The sequence below is a fragment of the Triplophysa rosa genome, linkage group LG1, assembly GCF_024868665.1.
Source record: "Triplophysa rosa linkage group LG1, Trosa_1v2, whole genome shotgun sequence".
Lineage (NCBI taxonomy): Eukaryota > Metazoa > Chordata > Actinopteri > Cypriniformes > Nemacheilidae > Triplophysa > Triplophysa rosa.
The window spans coordinates 31,155,712-31,179,018 of NC_079890.1; the positions used below are offsets into that span (position 1 = coordinate 31,155,712).

General features: G+C 38.1%; 2 protein-coding genes across 6 annotated transcripts in view; both read right to left on the bottom strand.

Annotated features, from left to right (window-relative positions):
• Positions 1–1,075: 1,075 nt before the first annotated feature.
• zgc:194930 (uncharacterized protein LOC557813 homolog) lies at positions 1,076–12,926 on the bottom strand. Of its 2 annotated transcripts, XM_057339600.1 has the most exons (4): positions 12,534–12,926; positions 4,766–4,818; positions 3,050–3,744; positions 1,076–2,927 (listed from the first exon to the last, which is right to left on the bottom strand). In XM_057339600.1, exons 2-3 carry the CDS (start codon positions 4,795–4,797, stop codon positions 3,057–3,059), a joined length of 720 nt encoding a protein of 239 aa, XP_057195583.1. In that variant the 5' UTR covers positions 4,798–4,818; positions 12,534–12,926; the 3' UTR covers positions 1,076–2,927; positions 3,050–3,056. The 2 variants fall into 2 exon arrangements, with proteins under 2 accessions (XP_057195583.1, XP_057195576.1); XM_057339593.1 differs by having other exon boundaries at positions 1,076–3,744; positions 12,534–12,924.
• Positions 12,927–15,314: 2,388 nt separating this feature from the next.
• LOC130557592 (NACHT and WD repeat domain-containing protein 2) overlaps positions 15,315–23,307 on the bottom strand; it is a 44,201-nt gene continuing 36,208 nt past the window's right edge. For all 4 annotated transcript variants that reach the window (XM_057339494.1, XM_057339485.1, XM_057339505.1 and 1 more), the window contains one exon: positions 15,315–21,784. In XM_057339494.1, coding sequence (XP_057195477.1) covers positions 17,885–21,784 — 3,900 coding nt within the window. In that variant the 3' untranslated portion in view covers positions 15,315–17,884. The remainder of the gene's footprint in view (positions 21,785–23,307) is intronic.

Genomic DNA, 23,307 nt, shown 5'->3' on the forward strand with positions numbered 1-23,307 from the left:
TACATTTACTACATTCACCTTTCCTGAGATCAATTCAGTCTAGCGCAAAATAATTCTTAGAAATGTTTCCAGTCGTCTGGATGTCCTTTCGGGTTTTTTAACAACAAACTTTCAGAGTCGGCGATCACAGTCAGGCGTGAGACGTAAAATATGCAGTCCATTTCTAGAAGGTTAAACATCAGTACGTGTCAGTTAATAGATGACTGAAGCAGAACTAATGCCCTTAGGTCTGTGCCTTTTCCAAAACTCCTGTCGTTCTGAAATATTCAGCATGTGACCTTATAAAATACATGGTTTTGTTTTATATTTGTACTTCATGCATGATGCTATTTCTAGGAACAAAGAATCATTAAGCAACAAAAATGTGCTGTAACCATATATGTGTGGAGCATACGAATGGTATTATTAGTCTGGATATGTTTAAAGGATTTGGGAATCATTAACTCAAACCCACACAGACTTTAAAGAGATGTGAACGCTCAGAGAGGCTTATTCAACCACAAATATTTCTTTGGCATGTTCTCTTTTTCCTTACAAAAAACTGACTGGGTCTTTGGTTAAGTTGATGACACTTGGGTTTTGAATTAAAGGGAACCTTATTTAAATTCAAATCCGAGTTCACAAAAATTGCACAAATGGTCGAAATACTTGGTATAATTGTTATATTCTGTCTAGTCATTCCAACTTCATACAGAAGTATTCTTAAAGCATTTAGGAAACATAGTTTGAAAACATGTAGAAATTTTGATATATGGCCAATATATGACCATAAAAACCACAAGGCAACAATTGGTACACCATCATCTGATGCTCCGATTTAAAACAGTTGAGCAAACGAAACCCATGTCAGCTGTTGTCTCAGAAACAACACGGCAACACAAATGATGGAAAGAGGATAAAAGAAAACTGACAGGAATGACACCGCAGTGAAACTATTTCCATTCTCACAGTTTCTTGCATTCAAAATGTCATTTAAAAGTTTTTATGCCGTTATATATCCAGTCAAGGATGGCTTATTTTTACCCCCAGATCCATTAAAAACATCAGCAGAAATGAAAAGCATTCATAATCTTTGTCATAATCGTGTTTTAATATTCTGTCAGCAGGCCTGCTCAGAAAACAAACATCAGGCAGGTTCAGCACAATGTAGCGGTCATTACATTCACAAACACACTATGGCATTGTTTTGCTGCTGCGCACATCAACTTCTGGACAAATCTTAGCATTCGGTTAAGACTGGAGGGAAATCATATGAGGTTATATAAGAGGGCCCTGTGGCACTGTTATCCATGAGACAAATGTCAACAGATTACATGGCAAGTCTTATGATCAACTACATTGTTTTTATTTTTCCCCTGGCTCATGTGACAATCCTATGTTGTCTGGTATTTAAGGACAAAAAGAATGCAACGAAAAAAGAAAAGTATTCACTGTGACATTTCAAATGTTTTGATCTCATCTTTTAAGAGTCTCATCTGGTTCAAAAGAAATGATATTAACAGCATAAAAACACACATACTTCACGAAACATTTGGAAATACTACTTTAAAACATTGACCTCATAAAGGTATCATACAAATTCTGGTAAATGGGAGTTACATTCATTTTTATGATAAATTCTCCTTTTATTTTTTCATAAATTTATAGAAATGTGCGTCATATGCTGTGGAGTTCATTTAGTTATTGTGGTTTGATTCTTTCTCATCAGGCCTCAGCTGGTTAACCAGTATTGGTTAAGGGCATAATTAACATCTGCGTGCATAGTGGATCAACAACTTCAATGGCCCGATTCCTTAACACACTACTTTATCTTTCCAGTCTTAATGGAACCAGGAACCCTACCAGGTATATAAATATACAATGGTGAACCACATGAAACTCAGGTCATATTTCATATTCAAAATATTTGATATACTTATTTAGAATACCGCAGATGTCCTTCTGAAACCTTGTGTCTCCATATTTCATTATTTTTTGCCATGAATCATCATTATTAATCACCCTTAATGTTTGTCACTGGATTTTGCAAATATCCATCTAACCAATAAAAAGTGCGTAGTGTGTTTTTTCACAAACAGTGAATTTGGACAGCCGCGGTTTCAGAAGGACAGCTATGATATTGGTTTTAGCATTATGCATTTTGGCATTTCAGAACAATAAAGAACATCCACTTTTTCTACTGAAATGCCAATACAAATATGAAGTATAATTTTATTTTAAATTTCAAATTCAACATTATTTGCATTAATGTTATTTCTTGTGATTTTGTATTTAATTGAATTGAAAAAAAAAAACATTTTTAAAATCATTGATAAAATTACAGCAAAAATAGAGTTTATTATGCTTCTTTTTGTAAAACATATTTTTTAGGGCTAAAATATGACCCAGACATGTTTGTGTGCACAAACCAAATGTCTTCCTAAACTTCTAAGATATGTACACTATGTAATGTACTCACAGTGTAACAAGGAAAACAAACCTGCATATTGATCTGTCTTTCATTTGATTGTTAAATATGAACTTGATTTCAATCTATTACAAAACCATCATTAAATATCTCTAAAAGTACAACAGTTAAGTAACCCAACACCTGGATTGTAATTTGGTTTTTCGCTTTGTACAGAACAGTGTGAAAATAAAAGTAGTGTTTTGACTGAATTATCTCCGCTGAAAAAATATCTGACCATATAGAGCTTATTTCATTATCACAGTGAATTTAAATGCGTATAAAACTGTACTAAGGAAAATCACGCAACATGAATTGTGTGAGTTTGTCCACTGAATCACAAGGAAACATTCACACGACCTTCATTTCCGAGCAAGTGTGCTGTCTTTGAAGTGGTCGATTTCTGTTGTGTAAACAAGAGGCAGCTCCTGTTGTCTTCAATTGAATTGAAAGTTTCTTTTCAGTCAGTCAAAATCGACGCCTACAGAAAGACTTCATTTTATGAAAGCTATTATTTTGGATATATTCAAATGTGCAGGGTGTGAGGGAGCAAGTATGGAAATGTTCCACATCTACACAGAGCAGTACCGCGCCCTTTCTCACCTGGCCGTCACTCAAAATCCTCTCCTGCCGTCGCTGCATCCAGGGCAGCAAGAGCCTCGGCCACCATCGAGTCCGTGATGCTCAACCCATCGCTTTCTTTCTCCGTTTCTTGCTCTTCTTCTATGAACGCTGGCTCATTCTCATCTCTGTCGTCTATAACAAGCTTGGTGTCCGCTGAGGAGAGGCTTGTGCTGCTCGTGTGCATATCCACAGACAGCATGCTCTCCGTGTCTGGAGTGCTGGCCACCCTGCATCTCATCTCCTCGTATTCCTCCTCTTGCCCGCAAGGACAACCATCTGACCCCTCTGATATCCCCCCGCTACCCAACCCGGAGTCTCGAAATCTCTCCTCCCTCTTGCCAGGTTCCGTGCCCAACATCGGCTCATCGCATAAGGTTTTGACGGGGGTCCCCTCGTCCTCAGGCCTGAGAATGTATCGGCGAGAGTCATGCTCAGGTTGGCTCGGTCTGACCCGCTGGTCCGGAACATTAGCGTGGAGTCGGTTTATGTGGTTATTGTCTATGTCGAGTTTGGTAGGGCTGGGGTGGGTGCTGTAACCCAGGTTGTGGAAGCCCTGTTTTTTGTGGATGTGGTCTGACTCCTCTGGGAATTTGTGAGACTGATAGAGCGAGCTGGTGGTGGGGTCACGCTTACAACCGGGAACATCCACAGGGACTGAAGCGTCAGAGATATAACTGAGGAGAGAAATGCAGGAAGTGCATTAAAAAAATGCAGATAAACATGAGCTTGAGGAGTCAAATTAAAAAGCACAAATGCAACAAAAACTTTAAGAGACTAATAATGGTTTCATTTCTATGCCAATAGTGTCGTCATACTGAATAGCTGGGAATTGAACCCATGACCTCGCAGTCGCTAGTGCCACGTTTTACAAGCTGTGCCACACAAACCATCATACTTCTTATCACACTTGTTCTTGTTATACTCATTACCATAAATAAATGCATGAACTTATATGGGGTTTCTGGATTTGATGCAGCCAATGGATTTGAATGAACCTGAAATTTGCATGGCACAGGCAAACGCCCTCCACATTTGTACAAACTATAGGTCTTTTGAGTGCTCACATTGTTCTGTATCCTAATTCTTCTTCATGGGACATTATTAAATCTGAATGACCATATTTCCATTTCTATTTATAATGCAGTAAACATTCTGCACTCCATCAGAATGGAAAAAGAACTGAATTGAATACAAAACAACATAAAACATAATCAGTGCAGTGTAAATGTGTTTGTATATTTAACTGATTACGTCTCATTTCATGATTACACACGTGCTGTTTAGTGCACACTATGCAAAATCAAAATGATTAGAAAAAAGCCCATCCAAACACACAGAGGTTAAATGCAATGTTTGTAATATTTGCATAAGACCGCTCAAGCTAAGCTCACAAATGTGACATTCTGGGCAATTAAAGGGCAGTGAGAAAGGAAGAGAGATTCATATTATGTTAACTGGGAAATGCATCATAACTCAAGCAAACATTTTTAAGCTCAGTCAAGCCTAAAACACATCCACTGACAAAGGCCAGAGCAGTGCTGTCACACTGAAATAATGTTTAAACAGCAAACTGATCTCGGGTCAGCCTTCCATGACACGACATGACCCCTCAGTCTGACTGAACTGTTAAACATTAGTGGTTACCTGTGTGGGAAATGCACTGGTAGAAAACAAAAACAGATCTGTTTCTCTTACCCTTTTACCATCCTACAGCAACTGCAACCCATCTGGACAGCTGTGTAGTGTACCTGGAGAGAGAGAGCGAGAGAGAGAGATCTGTTAGTATGTGTGTGTTTTATGACTTGCATGACTGCACTTTCCTTAAATAATATTTTCCTAAACCAACAATATTGACACATTAAACACCATCAAAACAGGTTCTGTTTATTGGTAAAAGGCAGGAACTACACATTTAGTCAAAATTACGTTTAAATTGGAAACAGAGAAAAAATTCTTATCCAAAGATTCAATATTTTAGTTGGTTAAGCTGTTAAACTCCTTCATATTTTTAAAGAGAAAATCTGTCAGATGACAAACATTTTGTAGCATGATGTGAATGCGCATGCAATTCTTTCAATTTCTATTCTTTCAACAAAAACAAAACCTACTTAAAATACACAAGTTACATTTCTTCAAAAGCTATTAGAAGAATCTACAGTTGTGCCAGATCCGAGTTGCAGAATCGGTGCTTAGGAGAGTGAAACGTGATTTGAACAAAGGGCTATTCAGACAGTGTGCTTTTTGCTCACCTCGGCTGTTGGAGCACGCGGACGCGAGCACAGTCGTATCAGTGTAAAGAACACAGATGACTCAGGCACAATAAGCAAAATCGAAACCAACCCAAGAAGGTACCGTGAAAGGAGCCAAACTCTAACACCAAGGTAAAAATAACTGATTTTGTCTCATTGATGTATGAAATTGTCCAGTATGTTGCTTCAGGTGCTGTCTTTAGTGAGGGGCAGCCACACATGTGTCTCTGACATTCAAGATTACTCCCCACAGCGCCCGCTCAAATAAAGTCTATTATTAAAACATCCTTATTCTGTGAAGAGCGACACAGATGCGTTGACCTTTCCGAGGCCTCCAGCGCCAATTCAGGCTTTGGCATTTCTTGTGCTTTTTATGAGCAAGTTGCCTTGTAAATAATTGATGGTTCAGTCTGGGAAAAAGATCTCAGACGATCCCAGACACCCACTCTTTCTCCTGAGATGAAAGAGTATGGAAAAACAGACGCAGCCTCACGTGATGTTAGACAAATGAACATTCAAAACTATGAGAGCGATGCAGGCCTGGCCCTTATCAGCACATTATGAAAGTCATTTACAATAAATCAAAGTGTGGAGTTTTCATCTTAATCCTGATTTCATTCAATTCAATCAAATAGACAATTTAATAAAAAATTAAAAACCAACTATTTACAATCAATATTTTTTCCTGTGGTACTTGGTAGCACTGAAACAAAACAATATGGCTTACAGCATCAAAAATAGTAAATAAGATAATCAAATATAAGACAATGTTTTTTCGTTTTTTTGAAGGTTTATTGGCAAAGGCAAATGGTTTAGACGCACCTGTCACCAGTGGAAAAATTCAAATCAGGACAAGATTTTTTGACTGTGAACCTGTGTGCCTTTCAAAGCTTTAATATGAATGTAACATTAAAAAGTGCTATTATTTAAAGACAATTATTCAAATATTATAAATGTATAACTCATATCTCACAGCTATTAGACAAACTGGTTGGAGGTTAGCAGACAGATGTGGCACGCATCAGACACCTGTTTGGCAGCAGGACTATGAAACAGGCACCTGGCAACCTCTTTGTCAGCTGCTAGGAATTATAGTATTTTACAGCAGTCAACACAGCACACCCTCTGACTTGCCACAATCACAAAATCTCTCTATTACATTAATGACACAAAAAGGTTTGTGTGTAAGAAAAGATCAAATGTGACTCAATGAAACGTTCTATAAACCGAGATTATATCTTCTGTATGAGAGGACATAACGTAGTCCTTTAACAGTTCTCTAAACTGATTGGTGTACCATACTAACAGAATAAACACATTTAACACGTTCACCTTCGAAGCCTTGAGAATCAAATCTAAACCTATATGACGCAAAAAACTTTATCACGCTCAAGAGAAAGAAAAAGATAAAACAGGTCTTCAAAAAGATTCACACTCACAAGTTTAATATCGCTTGGCAGAAATGTTTCTCCTGATTTTAAAAACCTTTTGATCTGAAGCATAATTTGTAGACCAAAATATAATTTACCAACATCTTTCATTACAAAACCAACATATTCTTGTTTTTTTATGAACCTTCGGCCTAACATCTACGTAAGAAGAAGTAAACATATCGTCTCTGTCCTTCAGAAACCTTGGATGTCCAAATTTGCCTTTTTTCAGGAAATGGAAAAAACACTGTTGATGATTATAGGATTAAATAAATATGAAATGTTTTCAAAGTTGACAAGCACTTTTTAATACTTTTTATTGGTTAGATATTTGCAAAACCTAATGACTAACATAAAGGGTGACTAATAATTTATATAAAATATAAAAATCACAAAATATGGAGATACAGTACGAGGTTTCAGAAGGACAGCAGTGATAACTTGCAACACCATAAGGCACCATATTTTCCATTTCTGTATGACGTACATTTCATTCTGTTTATGTTAGTTAAAGTCAGTGATAAACAGGTACATCTTAAAATTTTACCTGCCACTTGATCTGATAGTTTCAACAGCTTAATGTGTTAGAAACAGCCAGGTCGAGTCAAAATGCCTCGTCAAACTTTTTAGTGATGTCAATGATTCCCTTTAAAGTGAAAAATGTTAATTCCGTCATCATTTAATCACCCTCTTGTAGGGCTGTGCAATTAATCGTAAATTGATTGTAATCGTCAATTTTGGCTTCAACAATTACAAAAACAAAATAATCGAGGTAAAACGATTATTGTGCCACATTCCATTTTGCAAGGATCCTCTCTTTTCTCGTGGTATAAATCCACAGCGCACCCCCTTCTTTTAAAGTGGTTCAGCTGTGCTATTTCTTTACATTTATTTTTCAATTGAATTCACAGTTTAAAAGCAAAGTTATTTATTTTCTATGTTGTTTTAAAAGTTAATGAGTAATCGTGTTAAATAATCGGGATCTCAATATTGGCCCAAATAATCGTGATTATGTTTTTTGTCATAATCGAGCAGCCCTACCCTCTTGTCATTTCAAACCTTTGTGACTTTCTTTTCTCCGCAGAACACAAAAGAATATATTTTGAAGAAAGTTGGTAATTCCCCATTCACTTCTATTATATGGACACAAAACCAATGCAATGCAAGTGAATGGGGACCAGTTAACATCATTCGTCAAAATATCATCTTGTGTGTTCTGCGGTAAAAAGAAAGTCATACAGGTTTGAAATGACAAGACGGTGAGTACATTTTATTTTTGGGTGAACTATCACTTACTATCAGAGACATACCTCTGCAGACTTCAAGTTGAAGGGAAGGTTAATAGATTGGAAGAGGATTTAATATGATATTAAAACGGTAAAAGGCATATCTAGGACTCCAGAGAATTCAAATCATCTGGAGATAAGGTCATGGTTAGAGGAGGCTAAAACAGAGGCGGAATGAAACCAGGAGTATGATGACATTGACAGACTTTTCTCCATTGGAATAAATTGGAGCAGGGATTTTCTCATCTCTGTAGAACGTCTACCCCTCCAGCTATACTCGCCGCTCTGCGCTGAATGTGACAAATGCTTAATCTCCTGCAGGAGAATGAGGGGCTTTTCCATTCCAGAGCCCTTAACCTAAGGCCCACACACAAACAAGTAGGCTTTTACACACACACACAGTCACACACGGATGTTGAAGTAACAGGCAGGCTGACGTGTTTAGACTTAAAGGCAGACATACGATATTACTGACAAACACACATATTAGATGACGCTATGCTCTCCAAGCATTATTTAAATGTTAAAACCCCTTCACTGACTCAACTGTGCAGCGTGCCAGCACAAACCTAACCTACACACACGTGCTGGCCTTCAACAGCCAAGATAAACAAATGCACAGGCGACTAATGTTTCATTTCCTTTTAATTTGCCGAGAACAAAGTCAAGCAAACAGGGAGATAAAACAGCATTACGATATACACCTCTGATTCACACACATTCTCTGAAAGACACCTGTGAAATGTCAGGGCTCATAAGAAGCATGGACATAACCTACTATGATTTCAAATGGCTTGATAATATATTTGAAGAGATTTAAAGGAACAGTTCAACCACAAATAAAAATTCCGTCTTCATTTACTCACCCTCAGGTTGTTCCAATTTCTTTGTTCTGATGAACACAGAGAAAGATATTTGGAAGAATGCTTGTAACCAAACAGTTCTTGGCCACCAATGACTAGCAGGAAAAAAATGCTTTATAAATTTCTTTGTTCTGTTGAACACAAAAAAACATATTTTGAAGAATGTAGGAAAGCAAACAGTTCTGCGCAACTTTTGACTACTATTGTCATTTTCCTACTATGTCAAAGGTGGCCAAGAACTGTTTGAAAACAAGCATTCTTCCAAAAATCTTTCTCTGTGTTCATCAAAACAAAGAAATTTATACAGGTTTGGAACAACTCGGGAATAATTTTAATTGTTTTCTTTGTGGGTGAACTGTCCCTTTAAAACAATAAGATGGAAAACATCACGTTCTAAAAACATTTGGATCTATTTTAAATGCTGTTGTGTTAATTTAAAACATTTTCTACATTTTATAATTGTATAACTATATGTAAGCCGCTTTGGATAAAAGTGTCTGCCAAATGCAGAAATGTGAATGAAAAATGACATAATTGAGCCACTATGTATCATTTGTATGAATGTTACAACGTACAATTTGAAATGAACTACTGAAAACAAAAAGATAATTCAAAATGGTAAAAAAAAACACACACTTGCACTTAATATATACATTCCCAATACATTTATTTTACCTGTCAATTAAAAACGTATTGTACGATTGTGAATTAAAAAAGTATTAATCATCCAATAAGAATTCAACATCAAACTATTTGTTTTAAAAATGTATCCTGTAAAAGCATAAATGTACTTAATTTCATGAAAATCATAACCAAAACAATGTAACACGTACATTAACATCCACATAACAAAAACTCCAGTTGTGGATCCGTTTTAGGGTTCAAGTTCACATGAAGCGGTTTCATTGTTTTGGTGGTTTTTCAGTTTGGCCTGTTAAACACTGGTTTGTGTTATCAGTTAAAACATTACACAAACCCATCCAAACATAAAAAAGATCCCATAGCCAACTCTCATTCTCAATACACATTCTGGGTCATATCCGAGGATTTAAATGTAGGACTTCAGAAGCCTAGTCTGGGGTAATGTTTAACTTTTAAATACTATTTTGTTCCTCAACGACTGAGCAAATGTTTCACAAAGTGCATTAGCTAATACACAAACACTGCGTATGTGTCTGTGAGAGATAGAGATAATGTTAAAGGATTAGGTTATCTGCCAGTGGCATGTGTGTAACTCAGTATTGGGTGATGTGTATGTCTTTTACAGGTGGAGGGTTACTACATAGGGGATCAGATTAAGGAAGGTGTGTTTTAGACACAAGTAGCAAAACTGGTTTCTCTCTCTCTCTCTCTGTTATGCTTCCCTTCATTTTTATTTATGGGATATGGAAACAGCCAGATGGCATGAAATTATATTCCATGTACATCTGACAAGGGTCATTAACAATGCAAGAAACACTACGAATACTTCACAAAAGCCAGAAACATTTAAACAACATTTTCAAGTGTACTACACTAATCATTAATAGACGACGTTTATTAATCTCGTTTTACTTATTTCTTTCATTTCTGTCAGTTCACATTTGTGGTTTTCTCTATCTTTTTATATCTAAAAACAGCCCACCACACGGGAAACTATTTGTTCGCTGTTTTTTTAAAGGCTAAACATCCATTTAAAATAATGATGCTCCCTTTAAATATTGCCAAATATGCGTGGGTTGCCTTGGACACTGTTGCCACGGCCTCAGTACCAATAGACCAACATGTGCAAAATTAGTCCTCAAGAGAATGGCCATATCATCAATTAATACCATGCTAAACATACCAAACAAACACATCTTACATCCTGTGTGTGTAATCACTAAACATAATCATTTCTTGCTCTATAAAATTTCATTTCAGTTTATGTGATTTTATTAAATTGCTATACAAAATTACACAACCCTTTAAATGACAAACTACAGGCTAGGTGGTTTTATGTCCAGTTTTCTTTGAGAAGTCGCTTATTGTAGTTTATTTGAATTTTATTTCAGGTTATATGCAACACATTTAACTGTCACGTCTTACTTTTGTATTCATACAAGACAACGGCATTCCATACAACTACGTAAACTACTCCATACGGCTGGTAACACTGTTCACTTTTCCAAACCAAAAATGTAAAGCACAACACAAAATTAATAGTTAAAACTACAGTATACCTGATATGAGACAAACAAATATTTTCCATTATACAGATGCTGGCTGCAGTGGAAAATTAACTCTCAAACAAAGGGAACAGCTTTTTCCTCCAAGGTCACCCAAGAACACTAAGAGCAAAGTGCTCAGAAATCTCTCTCCATTTGAGTTTTTCCTCCAAAGCCACCCAAATCCATTTCATTCTTTGTTCATTCTTCAATCAATCTACGCAACACAATCTTTATTATTATCACAATCAGAAATCCAGTCCTTGGACCTCACGAATGGGAAGAGGCACACACATAGGCCCTGGGTGCTTCTTGTGCTTTCATATTTCATGTTGGGGGTTAACTAAAACTCGCACTCACTGCTGGATGTAATACAGAAAATTATAAGTAGGGATTGGGTAATGGATCGTGGAAAGATGTACTGCTTTGTTCTACGCTACGTCATACTCATATGTACAATATAGGCTTGTGTACACACCAGTAGTTTAAATTTCAAGGTAAAATGCCATAGATGGAAGCCCATGGGCCACACCTTGATAAGTAAAGGCAGACCTTGCTCTAAAGTAAACAATGACTGTAAACACATATTCAAACGGCATGAACCTGCTCAACATCCACCCCAGTCCTACACTGTCCACAGCTATAGTCAACACAAGCTGACTGTACATAGATTGACCATAGTGATCAAAATTACAAAAACGTGTTTATTAAGGTTTTTTAACAGTAAAGTCAAACGTTAAATCGACAATTAATGTGTTATGTTATAGCCAACATGCAGGACTGGATATGCATTGGCATCTCCATTCAGTCCCAGCTAAAAAAGCGCTTTGTTTTATAATACAAATATTTTGTCATTTTTAGAGACGGCTACTTCATTGCTATAATGCTATAAACACTTTTAACTCTACTAAAAACATATAATCATATACCCGTACTGGTGACATACCAGATATTACGAGATAAAAAATCTCACAGAAGAGAAGGAATGAGAAGTTTGGAATGAGAAGAGGGCAACAAAATGACAAACTTTAATTTTTGGGTGAACTGTCGGTAGAAAACAGACACTAGGCTAAATAAATGCAATATGTCTATATCATACATATTTAATGGAAGGAAGAAAAACTACACCCCCTGTCTTCTTTCAGCTTTCAACTTTTACGACAACGAATATTAACCAAACAGCAGATCTGCGTCACTGTTGTTGCAACTCTGTTTGCTTAAACCGAACTAGTGATCCTGCCTGTAAGAAAGATTCGTGTTATGAACTAACTTTATTTAAAACTGTTGTAATGTATTGTAACTTCAATACAGTGATAGGTTACCGCGTTAAGCGTTGCACAACAGGTGAGAAAACACAGTCCGTTCAGAGCACCAAACATCAACGCCAAGTATCGTAATATGTTACAGTGTTGGAAACACGCCGAAGAAGAAGAAAACCTTTAACGTTACCTGTTACACAGACGAAGGTGTGGCAGTTGTTTGCCAGAATGGCTACAATTTCACAGATAAGTCCGGTGCTCGTTTGTTTTTTTTCCAGTTCGTAGCTCGTCTTCCCATTTTAAAAAAAACAGCGGTCCCAGGAAACGAAGTGTCCCAAAAACTTATTCCATAACCAGAAGACGTCGCGCGCACATCGCAGCACGTTTCCTCCGCCTTCTTAATGTTTGTGTTCTCCCTTGTGTTGGTGCTTCCGAGTAAAAGCAGGTCCCCCGTGACTCTCTCCCATGCCTCCCAGCCACGTCTATCTGAATCTCTGATGGCAGTCCAAAGGAGGGCCTGTGCTCGGCACGTTAATGACAAACCATGTGACGAGGGATCAGGAAACTCAGCGCAGCGGACTGGTCAACAGTTTTAAATCACTGGAGCGTAGAGCAAAACTTACACTACCATACTGACATGCCCATGGTAGGTGTTCTAGGCAGGTGCACCACTATGTTAACAACCAATCAATAAAAACAAAACAACAGCTCTCTCATTTTATGCTGTTTTAAGAAATTACACTGTAAAATGAAGTTGTGTACGTTTTAACTGTGAAACCGAAGGTGATTTGTTGATGTCATTGTAAATGGAAGGTTTGCGTCAAGTGATAACCTTCATTTCTAAAAGTATACTGTAGGCCAAGTCAGACATCTTCTGTTCAACAGGTGTTTTGTTTGTGTGTTCTTGGTCCTCTTTTTCTTTGAATTTTGTGTTATGTTCTGCTTAATGGTTTTGGGTCCCAAATTTGCCTATATGTCTGCTATCCTTTGACATTTTTAAATGTGTTTCTTCGTATGTAAGTAATACAAACATGAAATAGTCTCAATGTTTGTTATAATTATCAAATGTTTGTTATAATTTTATTTTATTATTTAACTTTCATGCCTAATTCTGCACAAAGAACACAACTACATAGTGTATTCTTTGTGTGGTTAACCTGAATAATACAGGATAAACTGACTCTGATGAGCTGCACCTTAAATTACTCTGGAAAAACAACATGAAAGTGTTTGGTTTACACCATAGGTAAACGCCTTTCCAAGCTCAGTCTTCAAATTTTCTTATCTGATCATGTAAAGATTTTGATATTTAATTGTGATAAACACTGATATCATTATCATATTTCAATAACAATTTTGTCTTGTCATGATGTTACCATTTTTAAAACGGTATCATACAGTGTGTCATAACGTTTTTTTTGTCAATGCTGTGGGTGTAGGCCTACATGTAAACTTTGCTTAATTTTCTCCAAATAACCAAATAAGTCCTGGTCATGTGGACAAGGTAATTCAAATAATTATGTTAAGATTACAATTAATAAAATAACACTGGAACTGAAGGAATTATCAAAATGATGTATGTAAAAACTTTGTAAAGATATGTTCAAGTTCATCTGATAAAGAAGACTAACACATACACAAAATATAGATTTAAATTCATTTTTCATTTTGAACTTATTTTAATTAAACAATCAAGGTTATTAATGGAAATAGTGTGTAAAAACAATTTACAAGCACAATTTTCCAGACAAATGTTTATTTAAACTTAATGTAATAACCACAACCTACTGTAATTCCTCAGTCCCGAACCCCCCCCACCCGCCCTCCTTTTTGGGAACGAGAGCAATGACTTAAAGTTGGCGCTTGGAACATGCTCATACCAGGAAACATAAGAAATAAACAGAGGGTGATCAGGATAGATGTGATATATTTAGCAATGCAAATATTGAATGTTTGATGACAATTCTTGTCACAGCTCAATGACTTATAGCGAGAAATGACTTGGAGTGACTGTGATGTGATGGCTTTCTTCCTCATGCACAATGATGATATGGCAGTTCCCCAGTCATTACAACAGGGAGCTGAAGTCACAGAGGGTTCGGCAGTTCTCATAGAGACTATACACACTATTCCCGCCCTGATCTTCTGTTTGTTTACTGACATGCTTGGACTGCTACACACTTGTGTGAGAGAATCCAGGTGAGCAAGCATTAATTGTAATATTGATTTCATGCAGCACCTACTTATTTGGAAAATATTCAAACTATTATCTAGTAGCCAAATCTTTCAACGTCTCAACTGTGCCATGTAATCTTTAAAACAAAGCCTTGCTCGTGTAAACAATGCCTCTCAAGAGATCTCTTGAGATAAATCAAGTTCACTAAACTGAGATGGATTACGTAAAGGATAATGTACAGGCAGTTATCGCAGAATAAGGACCCGACGCGAAGCGCTTATTACACAGCTACTTGCCACATGAGAAAAAAACTGGACATAAAATGTGAATTTGAAATATTTGATTAGCTCATTTATACCGAATGCAGACCTTCCGCGAGGAAAAGCCGTTTAGTTTCGGTTTTAAAGTAAGAAACGGCGTTCAAACGTCACCAACAGGCAAATTGGTTTAATCATTTGTATATGTAATATAATATGTTTATTAAAAGACATATTTATAATTTATTTTGTGTAATATTAAACTGCCCCTCTCAAAATGATTTGCAGCATCCGGGCTACAGGGTGTTATTAGTTTTGAGCGGTTGTTATTTGAAAATAATAAACCTTGGAATGTCGCAACTGGCCAATCAGAATCAAGCATTCAAATGAGCCGTGTCATAAAAATGGTATAACTGGCATACTGTAGGTTTGGAAAAAAGAAGCACTTTAATACTAATACATCAACCTTTCTCTTTCTAACAGAAACACAGAGTACACAGAGAAAGCATAATGACATAAAGCGAATTCAAGAGGCAGAAAGAAAACCATTTTATTACATTAAATTGTTCCATACAAACAATGCATACACACTAAGTCATATTGCTTTCAGACACGTTTTCTGCTATTTTTCCAGAATACTTAAACAACTTTGTAATAAAATTTAAGTACAACATTTATGAAAATATATCAATCTCTAAACAGGGATTTCATCTTGACAATACAAATAATACAATAAACACATTCAATACCAGTATGTGAACTATGTTTTGCAAACATGTAGTTAAAAGTCATTCAAGTTACATAACATATAATATACTGTTCAACTGCTCTCATATCGACACATTCAAATATAATCTAAAACTGGCATTCCAATATAATAGAGATGGTCTTCTCTATGGAAAGATAATGCATCTTCACGCTATTTCCATGGTAATGCTAGAAAACACAATGAAGCCAGAAAACTCCAACACCATTTGACATTATAAATAAATAGATAAACCTAAAATAAAACAGGAAAAATAAATAAACACTTTGGCAAATATTGTATATCTATCACTTATACATACTTGAGGGCAAAAGTAAATATGAAGAGCGTAATTTCGACAGAAAGATTAACTGATTTGAAGTTTGAATAGATTTTCTAAACAACCAATTTCCCTAACCAATGGCATGAGTTTGGGGCAGGATCATCTGTTTGGCTGACAAATGGCAGATGGGGGAGCCGTTTATCAGCCAAACAGATAGCGCCGCCCCAAATTCACTTCATTACTTGAGTCAATGTTTTGAAGCACAACAAAGCCACAATGTTTAGACTTTTCGGGGAATTTAATGTAAGAATAGCTTACTCGTAGCCATCTTGTAATACTAGTCTCTGGGAATTAAGCGTTTGAAGAAAATATTTTAACATTGAAAAAAATGAAACATTTAAGCTTTAACAAGAAATGAATACTGCTACAGGTTGTGAGTTGTATATGGGCCATGTCTCAGTATTTCCAGAGGTAAACATACAATTTGACGGAATAGCCCTTGAGTTATGGAGAAAAAAATAGTTTGAATGGGGCATGGCTGATCATTTTGATAAAACTGCTTTATTTTGCAACATGCCAGTAAACACCCATAAGTTAACTGAAGGCAAAAATATGGTACACCTTTTCAATGTCAACCTTAGTAAACAACCTGTTTAAAATAAAGTGCAACCACTCCACCCTGCCTTGAGAAAAACATACTGTACAGGCCATTCATAAATCAACCTTTTTATGATAACACGTAGTCTATTTATAAATATATCCAAGTCATCTATAACATGAAAATACTTTTTTCTAGCACACATTCAACCTTTACCTCACAATGAACATGAGCTAACAATTACAAATAGTTCATATAAGATAACATGACCTAACTGTTTAAGGCGTAAATACTTCTGATGAGATGCTACACAGAAATCCCCAGTCTTCGAATAAATTTTCAATATGTGTATGTCGGCACAGCTGTGCTCCACTCTTATTTTGGTACAATGAATTACAGATTTTTTTTAAATAATGCCACAAATAGTCCTAATTTAGTGGGGCCAGAAGATGACCTTCTCAGTTTGCCATTTCAAAGACTTTCACTGAGGTAATAAAATAACAGTTCAGTAAAACCTACATTACTTTTTTGTCAAAATTTGGTCAGATATAAATATTTCAGAATTATTGATCAAAAAGTGACAATAATAAATGGTGGTAAATATGAGGATGGATTTAACACTGTCTCTCATATATTTGGTATTTAGAGCAAATACCACGTATTTCACAATTCCACAACTCCCTCTCTGGTCAAAGAAAACAAACACATTCTGAATTCATACTTTACTCTGAATACCAGCATACTTTTCAACAATGCTCTTTTAGATATAGCGGCAAACTTTCAATGCCAAATTAACCAAATTATTATTCCTTGTATGCTAATCATAGAATGTTTGTCGCAATAATAAATATTTGTATCAAGGTATTTGTGTTTAGAAATTCCCTGCAAAATTTTCTTCATCAGTTTCTGTACGAAAGAAAAGGCTAAAATCCAGGCACTCACTTGATTGCATTTAGCACAACGTAACATTTTTAAGTAGTTGCACGAACTGCAGCAGCCAATATGTACACATACGTACATACATTTTCCTTATTAGTACAGTACCAGAGGACATTACTCAACAGACATAAATGAACATTTAGAAAAAGCAAAAACGGCAGCAACTCTTATATGGCTACAAATGTATTACATTTCTCTATGCATCTGAATAAAGTGACATTATGGCTTGATTTGACTAAACTAATATACGGCCACATTGGCGTACACATACAGTAATAAGGAAGAACATATCAAATAAAGCCCACTGGATTGGGTTTTGCAATGAATAATGTTCATACTTTCATGAATTTGTTCCTTGAATACGATCCTGACCAATATCTTGATGATGAGAAAGAAAAACAAAGTGATTGGTTCCAGCTTGAGTGCAGCTTAATAGCAATTGGCCGGTTGTTTCTGAAGTTGTGTTACCCAGAGAACTGATCTGTGCAGCTGAATTAAAGTTGCTGTAAACAATAATCACCTCTGAGTCCTAAAAGGGCGCTCTCATTGCAGCAGTTCAGTTTTCTTTGTGGGCGTAGTGGTCTCTGGCTCCCCACTGTCAGACACATTGATGGGACTGTCTCGAGAGAAGACCTCCGTGGACTCCCTCCACACACAGTCAGCAATGGTCTTGAAGGCATTGGTGCTACACTTGGGTCGTACTTTCTGTGAGGCATTGTTAACAATTTGGCGGCTGTTTGACGTGGCGATCTTGATTTTCAAAGCGGCGTCCACGCGGTCCACTACCGTGTAGGTGCCGATGCTGCCATCCTCGAATCCCACAATGATGTTAAGTGCTCGCTGTGATAGGCACAGGTAGGTTGGTGTTTTGTAGAGGGAACAGGTGCCGATGCTCTTACCGTCTGCCAGTCTCATGACGATCAGACTTGAAACCACACCAGCATCATCATCCTCATCGCAATTTCGGAAACAGATGTACACTAAGTAGCGTCCATCCCGTGAGAGCTTTTGCCGCCATATTATGCCAGCGGCATGAACCAGACGCAGTTTACCGCTGTGCAGATCTAGGACATTGATGTTCTCATCACCTTTTGACACAATCCCAAGTTTCCCATTTGGAGATATTTGAAAATCCTCCAGGTTCTTCAGAAAGTTGCTGGGTAGCTGCACTCGCCTACACACAGACTCCTCAGCGACGCTCCAGATGAAAACCGTTTCTGTGGAGGTGATGAAGACGACGTAATCTGGACTGTCTGGGATTAATTTGAAGTTAACAATTGTGATCCCATCATCACAGATGAACTTTTTGGACACACTGCCTGACCATAAACTAACAGCCAACAATTTATTCTTGTTGGTGCCTACGAGGAATGTGTTTGCTGTGGTAATGAGAGCATGCTGGAGTGTAACCAGAATGTTGCAAACCTTGTGACCGGTCGCAAGCCTCCAAACACGAGAGGCATTTTGTTCGCAGAGGGACACTACAAACTGATCATTGTGTGTGATGAGAAGCTGGGATATCCTCTGGCCATTGATGCGGAATATATTCTCACCAGTGTTCGTATGCCAAATGTACTGGCTACTTTTATCATCGGATGTCACCATGAGGTCACCCGACGTGGTCAGAACGCAGTTGTCCACAAGTCCTTCATGCTTGAACACCATCTCAATGAAACCTGTGCTGTAGTTCCACTTGTGGATGATCTCGGACCCATCCATGGTGTACACAAAGTCCTCTCTGCCAGACAGCTGTAAGCTTTGGATAGGTTTGCCTGTTTTATCAATGTTAGACATTGCTGTTATAATGTCAATGTCCCACACGGAAAGCACACCGCTGCTGGCCACGGACAGCAGCAAGTTGTGGTGCGTAGATTTTATCAGCTTCACAATGGCTCCAGATATATCTATCAAGCTGGCCATGCACTGTCCACTATCTCTACGCCACACAAATATGGATGACGTGTTCTCCATGGAGGCTACAATACTCTGACTATTCTTTGACAGAACGGCCGCCACAAACTTCTCACTACGTTTGGCCTTGAACTTCTCTGCCATCTTCCAAATCTTGGTGTCCAGCACCTCAATGCTTCTCGCTTTGCAAATGAGGATGGATCGCTGATCCTCGGAGAGCTCTATGCTCACCACCTCACTTTCATCTCCTCTGCAGTCATAATCCTCCATTAGCTTCGGGTTTGTGATATCTTTGGTGTTCCACACAGACAGACTGCCCTCATTGTCAATCATCACCATTTGATGGATTGTGTCTAGAATCAAGATGGACTTAACAAAACCACCAGAGAATTCAGAAGTCATTGTGGCGAGCTTGTCGCCACTTCCAAGGTGAAATATAGTTGTGGTGTTTAGATACTGTCCACAGAAAGCGTACATACCATCCGGGGAACACTGAACACAGGTTACCTCATACCAACAATGGAACTGATACAATGGCCAGCCATAAAGTAAATCAATCACGTTGACATCTTTGCTTGCTTCCAGCCAAGCTAAGGCATGGTGGCTGGACAAAGTAAATCCATTGATGAAGGCTACGCCGCCAGTTATGCCGCAGTGCTTGGACCCTTTCACGTCCACTTCAGACAGCAAGCAGGATTTGTGGTTGTCATAAATGAGCAGTGTATTTTTTGTAGTGGCCACTACCAAATACTTCTCATCAGTGGTTAACCTGATGCCAAGAACAACTGACCGTGCTGTGTCTATCTGTCTTATCAACTCTCTACTCTCAACGTCCCACGTGCTGACGGAACCGTCTTCAAGAGCCACAATGACTATGTTTGGAGCTAACGTGGGTAAAATCTCAACTATTTGCATGTAGCTGGTACAGAGCGGTAATCTCTCAGGACTATACGTGACATCCATGGAGGAGTGCAGTGGCACAATGGAGCAGTATTTAGGACCATCCTTGTCACACTCAAGAAGAAGGTGTCTAAGCTTGGGAAGGGATGTGACAACAGGAAGGAGCCTTTGTTGGAGCTCAGCGGACAGAGACGCAGGATTCTTCGTCACTTTTAGTTTTATGCTGCGAAGTGTGGTTGCAAGAAACTTGAGTTCTTTTTCTTGCGTGCAACTGTAAGCTAGATCAATATCCGATAAGGCTTTGTCAAACTGCCCTATTTTTATCATAGTGTAAAGCCAACTGAAGTTCATGATGACACCAAACATGAGGTCATCCGTACGGCCACTTCTCGTCAGGTGGTACGTTAGCTCTGTCATCTTTCTGTGGTTAACAAAAAAGATGTCCGGTTCCAGCAGGTTACATTGGAACACCCAAGGTTGCTCAGGTGTCTGTCTGTCATAGGAGTGCTTGTCAGCAGAAGTTTTGTCATGGAGGCTCTGCTGATGATGCGGGTTTCGATGCTGGGAGATGTTTAGCGAGGCGAAGTGATTATTGTCGCAGTGGAATATCTTCTTTCTACCCCCTGCCCATGCCCCGAGGAAGTACTCGGCCAACAGACTGTGCATCTGATGTACGTCTTCTTCATTACTGAGGTATAGCTTTTGCGCTATGAGATGCAGATGGCGATTTGCCCAGACCATAAGTGTAACATTGCGGATCTGACGCTCCACCAAGTAACCCTCAAGTTCCTCTTTGAGCCGGGCTATGAAGTCATAAGAAATACGCAGTGGACTTTTAAGATTAGAGCTCACCATAATGTCCCCAAGGACACTGTTGTCCAAAGACAAGATGTCCTCCAGCTCCAACTCTGTCAGCCCAGCCCGTGCCATCGTGACGTAGCCCAGTGCCCGAAAGACAAAGCGTGAGCCAAGCTTGTTTTCAATGGAGTAGAAAAGTTGCTCAATACTTTCATGCACTGTAGAGCACAACGATTTATCATCCACATCCTTATGTGACCGCCAGTGAACTACTTCTCGGTAGATGAGGTTGACAAACATGGGCAGCGTGCATTTGGCTAGAGCTTCGTTTACGTATATCTGCTGACCCGAAGTCACTTTCCTTCTGACGCTCAGCAGCTGTTGTTTAAGTGTCTGACTGCAGGCTTTGCGATCTCTTTGCATTAGTTCAACGTAACTGTCCTCGTCATGTATCAGGCAACGCAGTTTCTGAAGAATCCCGTGCTTGTTGGGCAGTGTGGACACTACGATGCGGACTGTACGTGGGAGGTGGACAGGCAGCCACCAAAGCTTTCTAGCCTCATCAACATCTGACAACTGCTCCAAGGCATCCAGAATAATAACAAGAGGTCGTTGGAATGACGACTCCCCTAGCAAATTCACCAGCAGTTCCCTCATCTCTTGAATCTTGTTTGGCAGGAAATGGATCAGGCACCGGTAGTTAAGAGCGATCTGCTCACAGATGCTCTGTAGCAGGGAGCGGAGGTCCGTGGAGAGGTCAGTTGAACCGATAAATCTTACAATGACCACCGGGTCTGTCTCAGGGCCCATCTCTTTCTGTAGCCAGGAATAGGCCTAAAAGAAAGAAAATGAAACCGTAGTTTAGAAATACAGCACCTATTTATGCATATTGCAATATTTTCTTGTAACATCAGTACTTTTTTAATACTCATGAATTTGCCAGATGCTTTTAACCCCTTATTGACCTTCAGTGTATTCAAGGTATACATTAAACCCATGACCCTGGCATTACTTGCACCACACTTTAACAATTATTATGCTCCATAACATAGATGTAAACCAATTCTATAGAAAGATTAAGTACCATATCCATTAAAAAAAATGGAATATGCAAAGAAGTAACTATTAGTTATTATCTAATACTAAACAGGAAATTTGCTATTCAAGACTTTGGTGAAAGTCCCAGAACTGCTGTGACCCAGAGCAATGTGATTATAAGCACGACTCCAGCAAGTAAAAATCTAATGACAAGAGTCCATCCATTATTTAGTAGATCCACTGTACACTAACCTTGACAACTCAGTGTGTGAGAAAAGAAAACCAAGAGGAATGACTATATAACAAATAATCGAATGCACTCAACGGCAATAAATTCAGCACTGGCTTTCTTGCCCCGAGTGCAACAAGGACTTTCTAAGTCAGTTTGATTCGTTCCCTCATCATTTGAGCACATTTGTATTCTTGAATGTGGTTAGTGGATGCCCAAAGCTGTGATTCAAAGAAACGTTAAATATTATTTCTCTCTGAAGATGCTGACCGTTAATATTGAAATGCTTTGCCAAAGCCATATTTTCCAAGAGGACTGCCTGCATGCATGTGTCTTTGTGCATTTCTGTGATTTGTGACAGCTTGTGTTTGTCTCCAGCTCCCTGCAGGGTTATTATCGTAAACGAAAACTATCATGAAAACTGAAACTATTAGTGAAAAAACATTTTCGTTAACTGAAATAAAATAAAAACGAAAGTAAAAAAACCCCGAAAACTACACTGTAACTAAAATGTGCACCTACAAAACGAACGAAAAATTAATCAAATGTAGAAAAACAAAACTTGCGTTTTCGTATTTTAAATTGTGTTGAATCGGCAGTTGAACACGAAGTGACGGAGTGTTACACGCACGGAGTGTTATAAGCAGATATTGCTGGATTATTAATGACCCTTAGGTGGCAGACGAACTATTAACTTCTGACCGGCCCAGCAGCGAAGCAGCGAGCGAAGCAATGGCGCTGGCAGAGATGGCGAAGGTAGTATGTAGGAAGAGGCAGAGCCCAATTTGGGATTTTTTAGAATACGATTCTGCTTCAAACAACAGCAAGTGCATGGTGATCAGAAGCGATGGTAGCATTTGTGGGACTTTACTAAAGGGTAAGAATCCAACGAACGTGAAAGTGCATTTAAGAAGTTCACATGATGTATTTGTGTTTTGTTTAAAACTGTAATAAAAATATCACTAATTTCAACACAAAGTTTGTTGCAATTTAGATGTACGTGTGTACAGTTATATACACAATTTGTCCATCTTTCGACAATGAGGACAATCATGAGACTCATACACAACAATGACAAAACATACAAACG

Excerpts from the sequence above, each read along its gene's own strand:
- zgc:194930 (XM_057339600.1), bottom strand. The coding sequence starts at position 4,797 with ATGGGTTGCAGTTGCTGTAGGATGGTAAAAGG. Across the intron at positions 3,745-4,765 it reads TGCTGTAGGATGGTAAAAGG|TTATATCTCTGACGCTTCAG; the intron begins GTAAGAGAAACA and ends TTCTCTCCTCAG.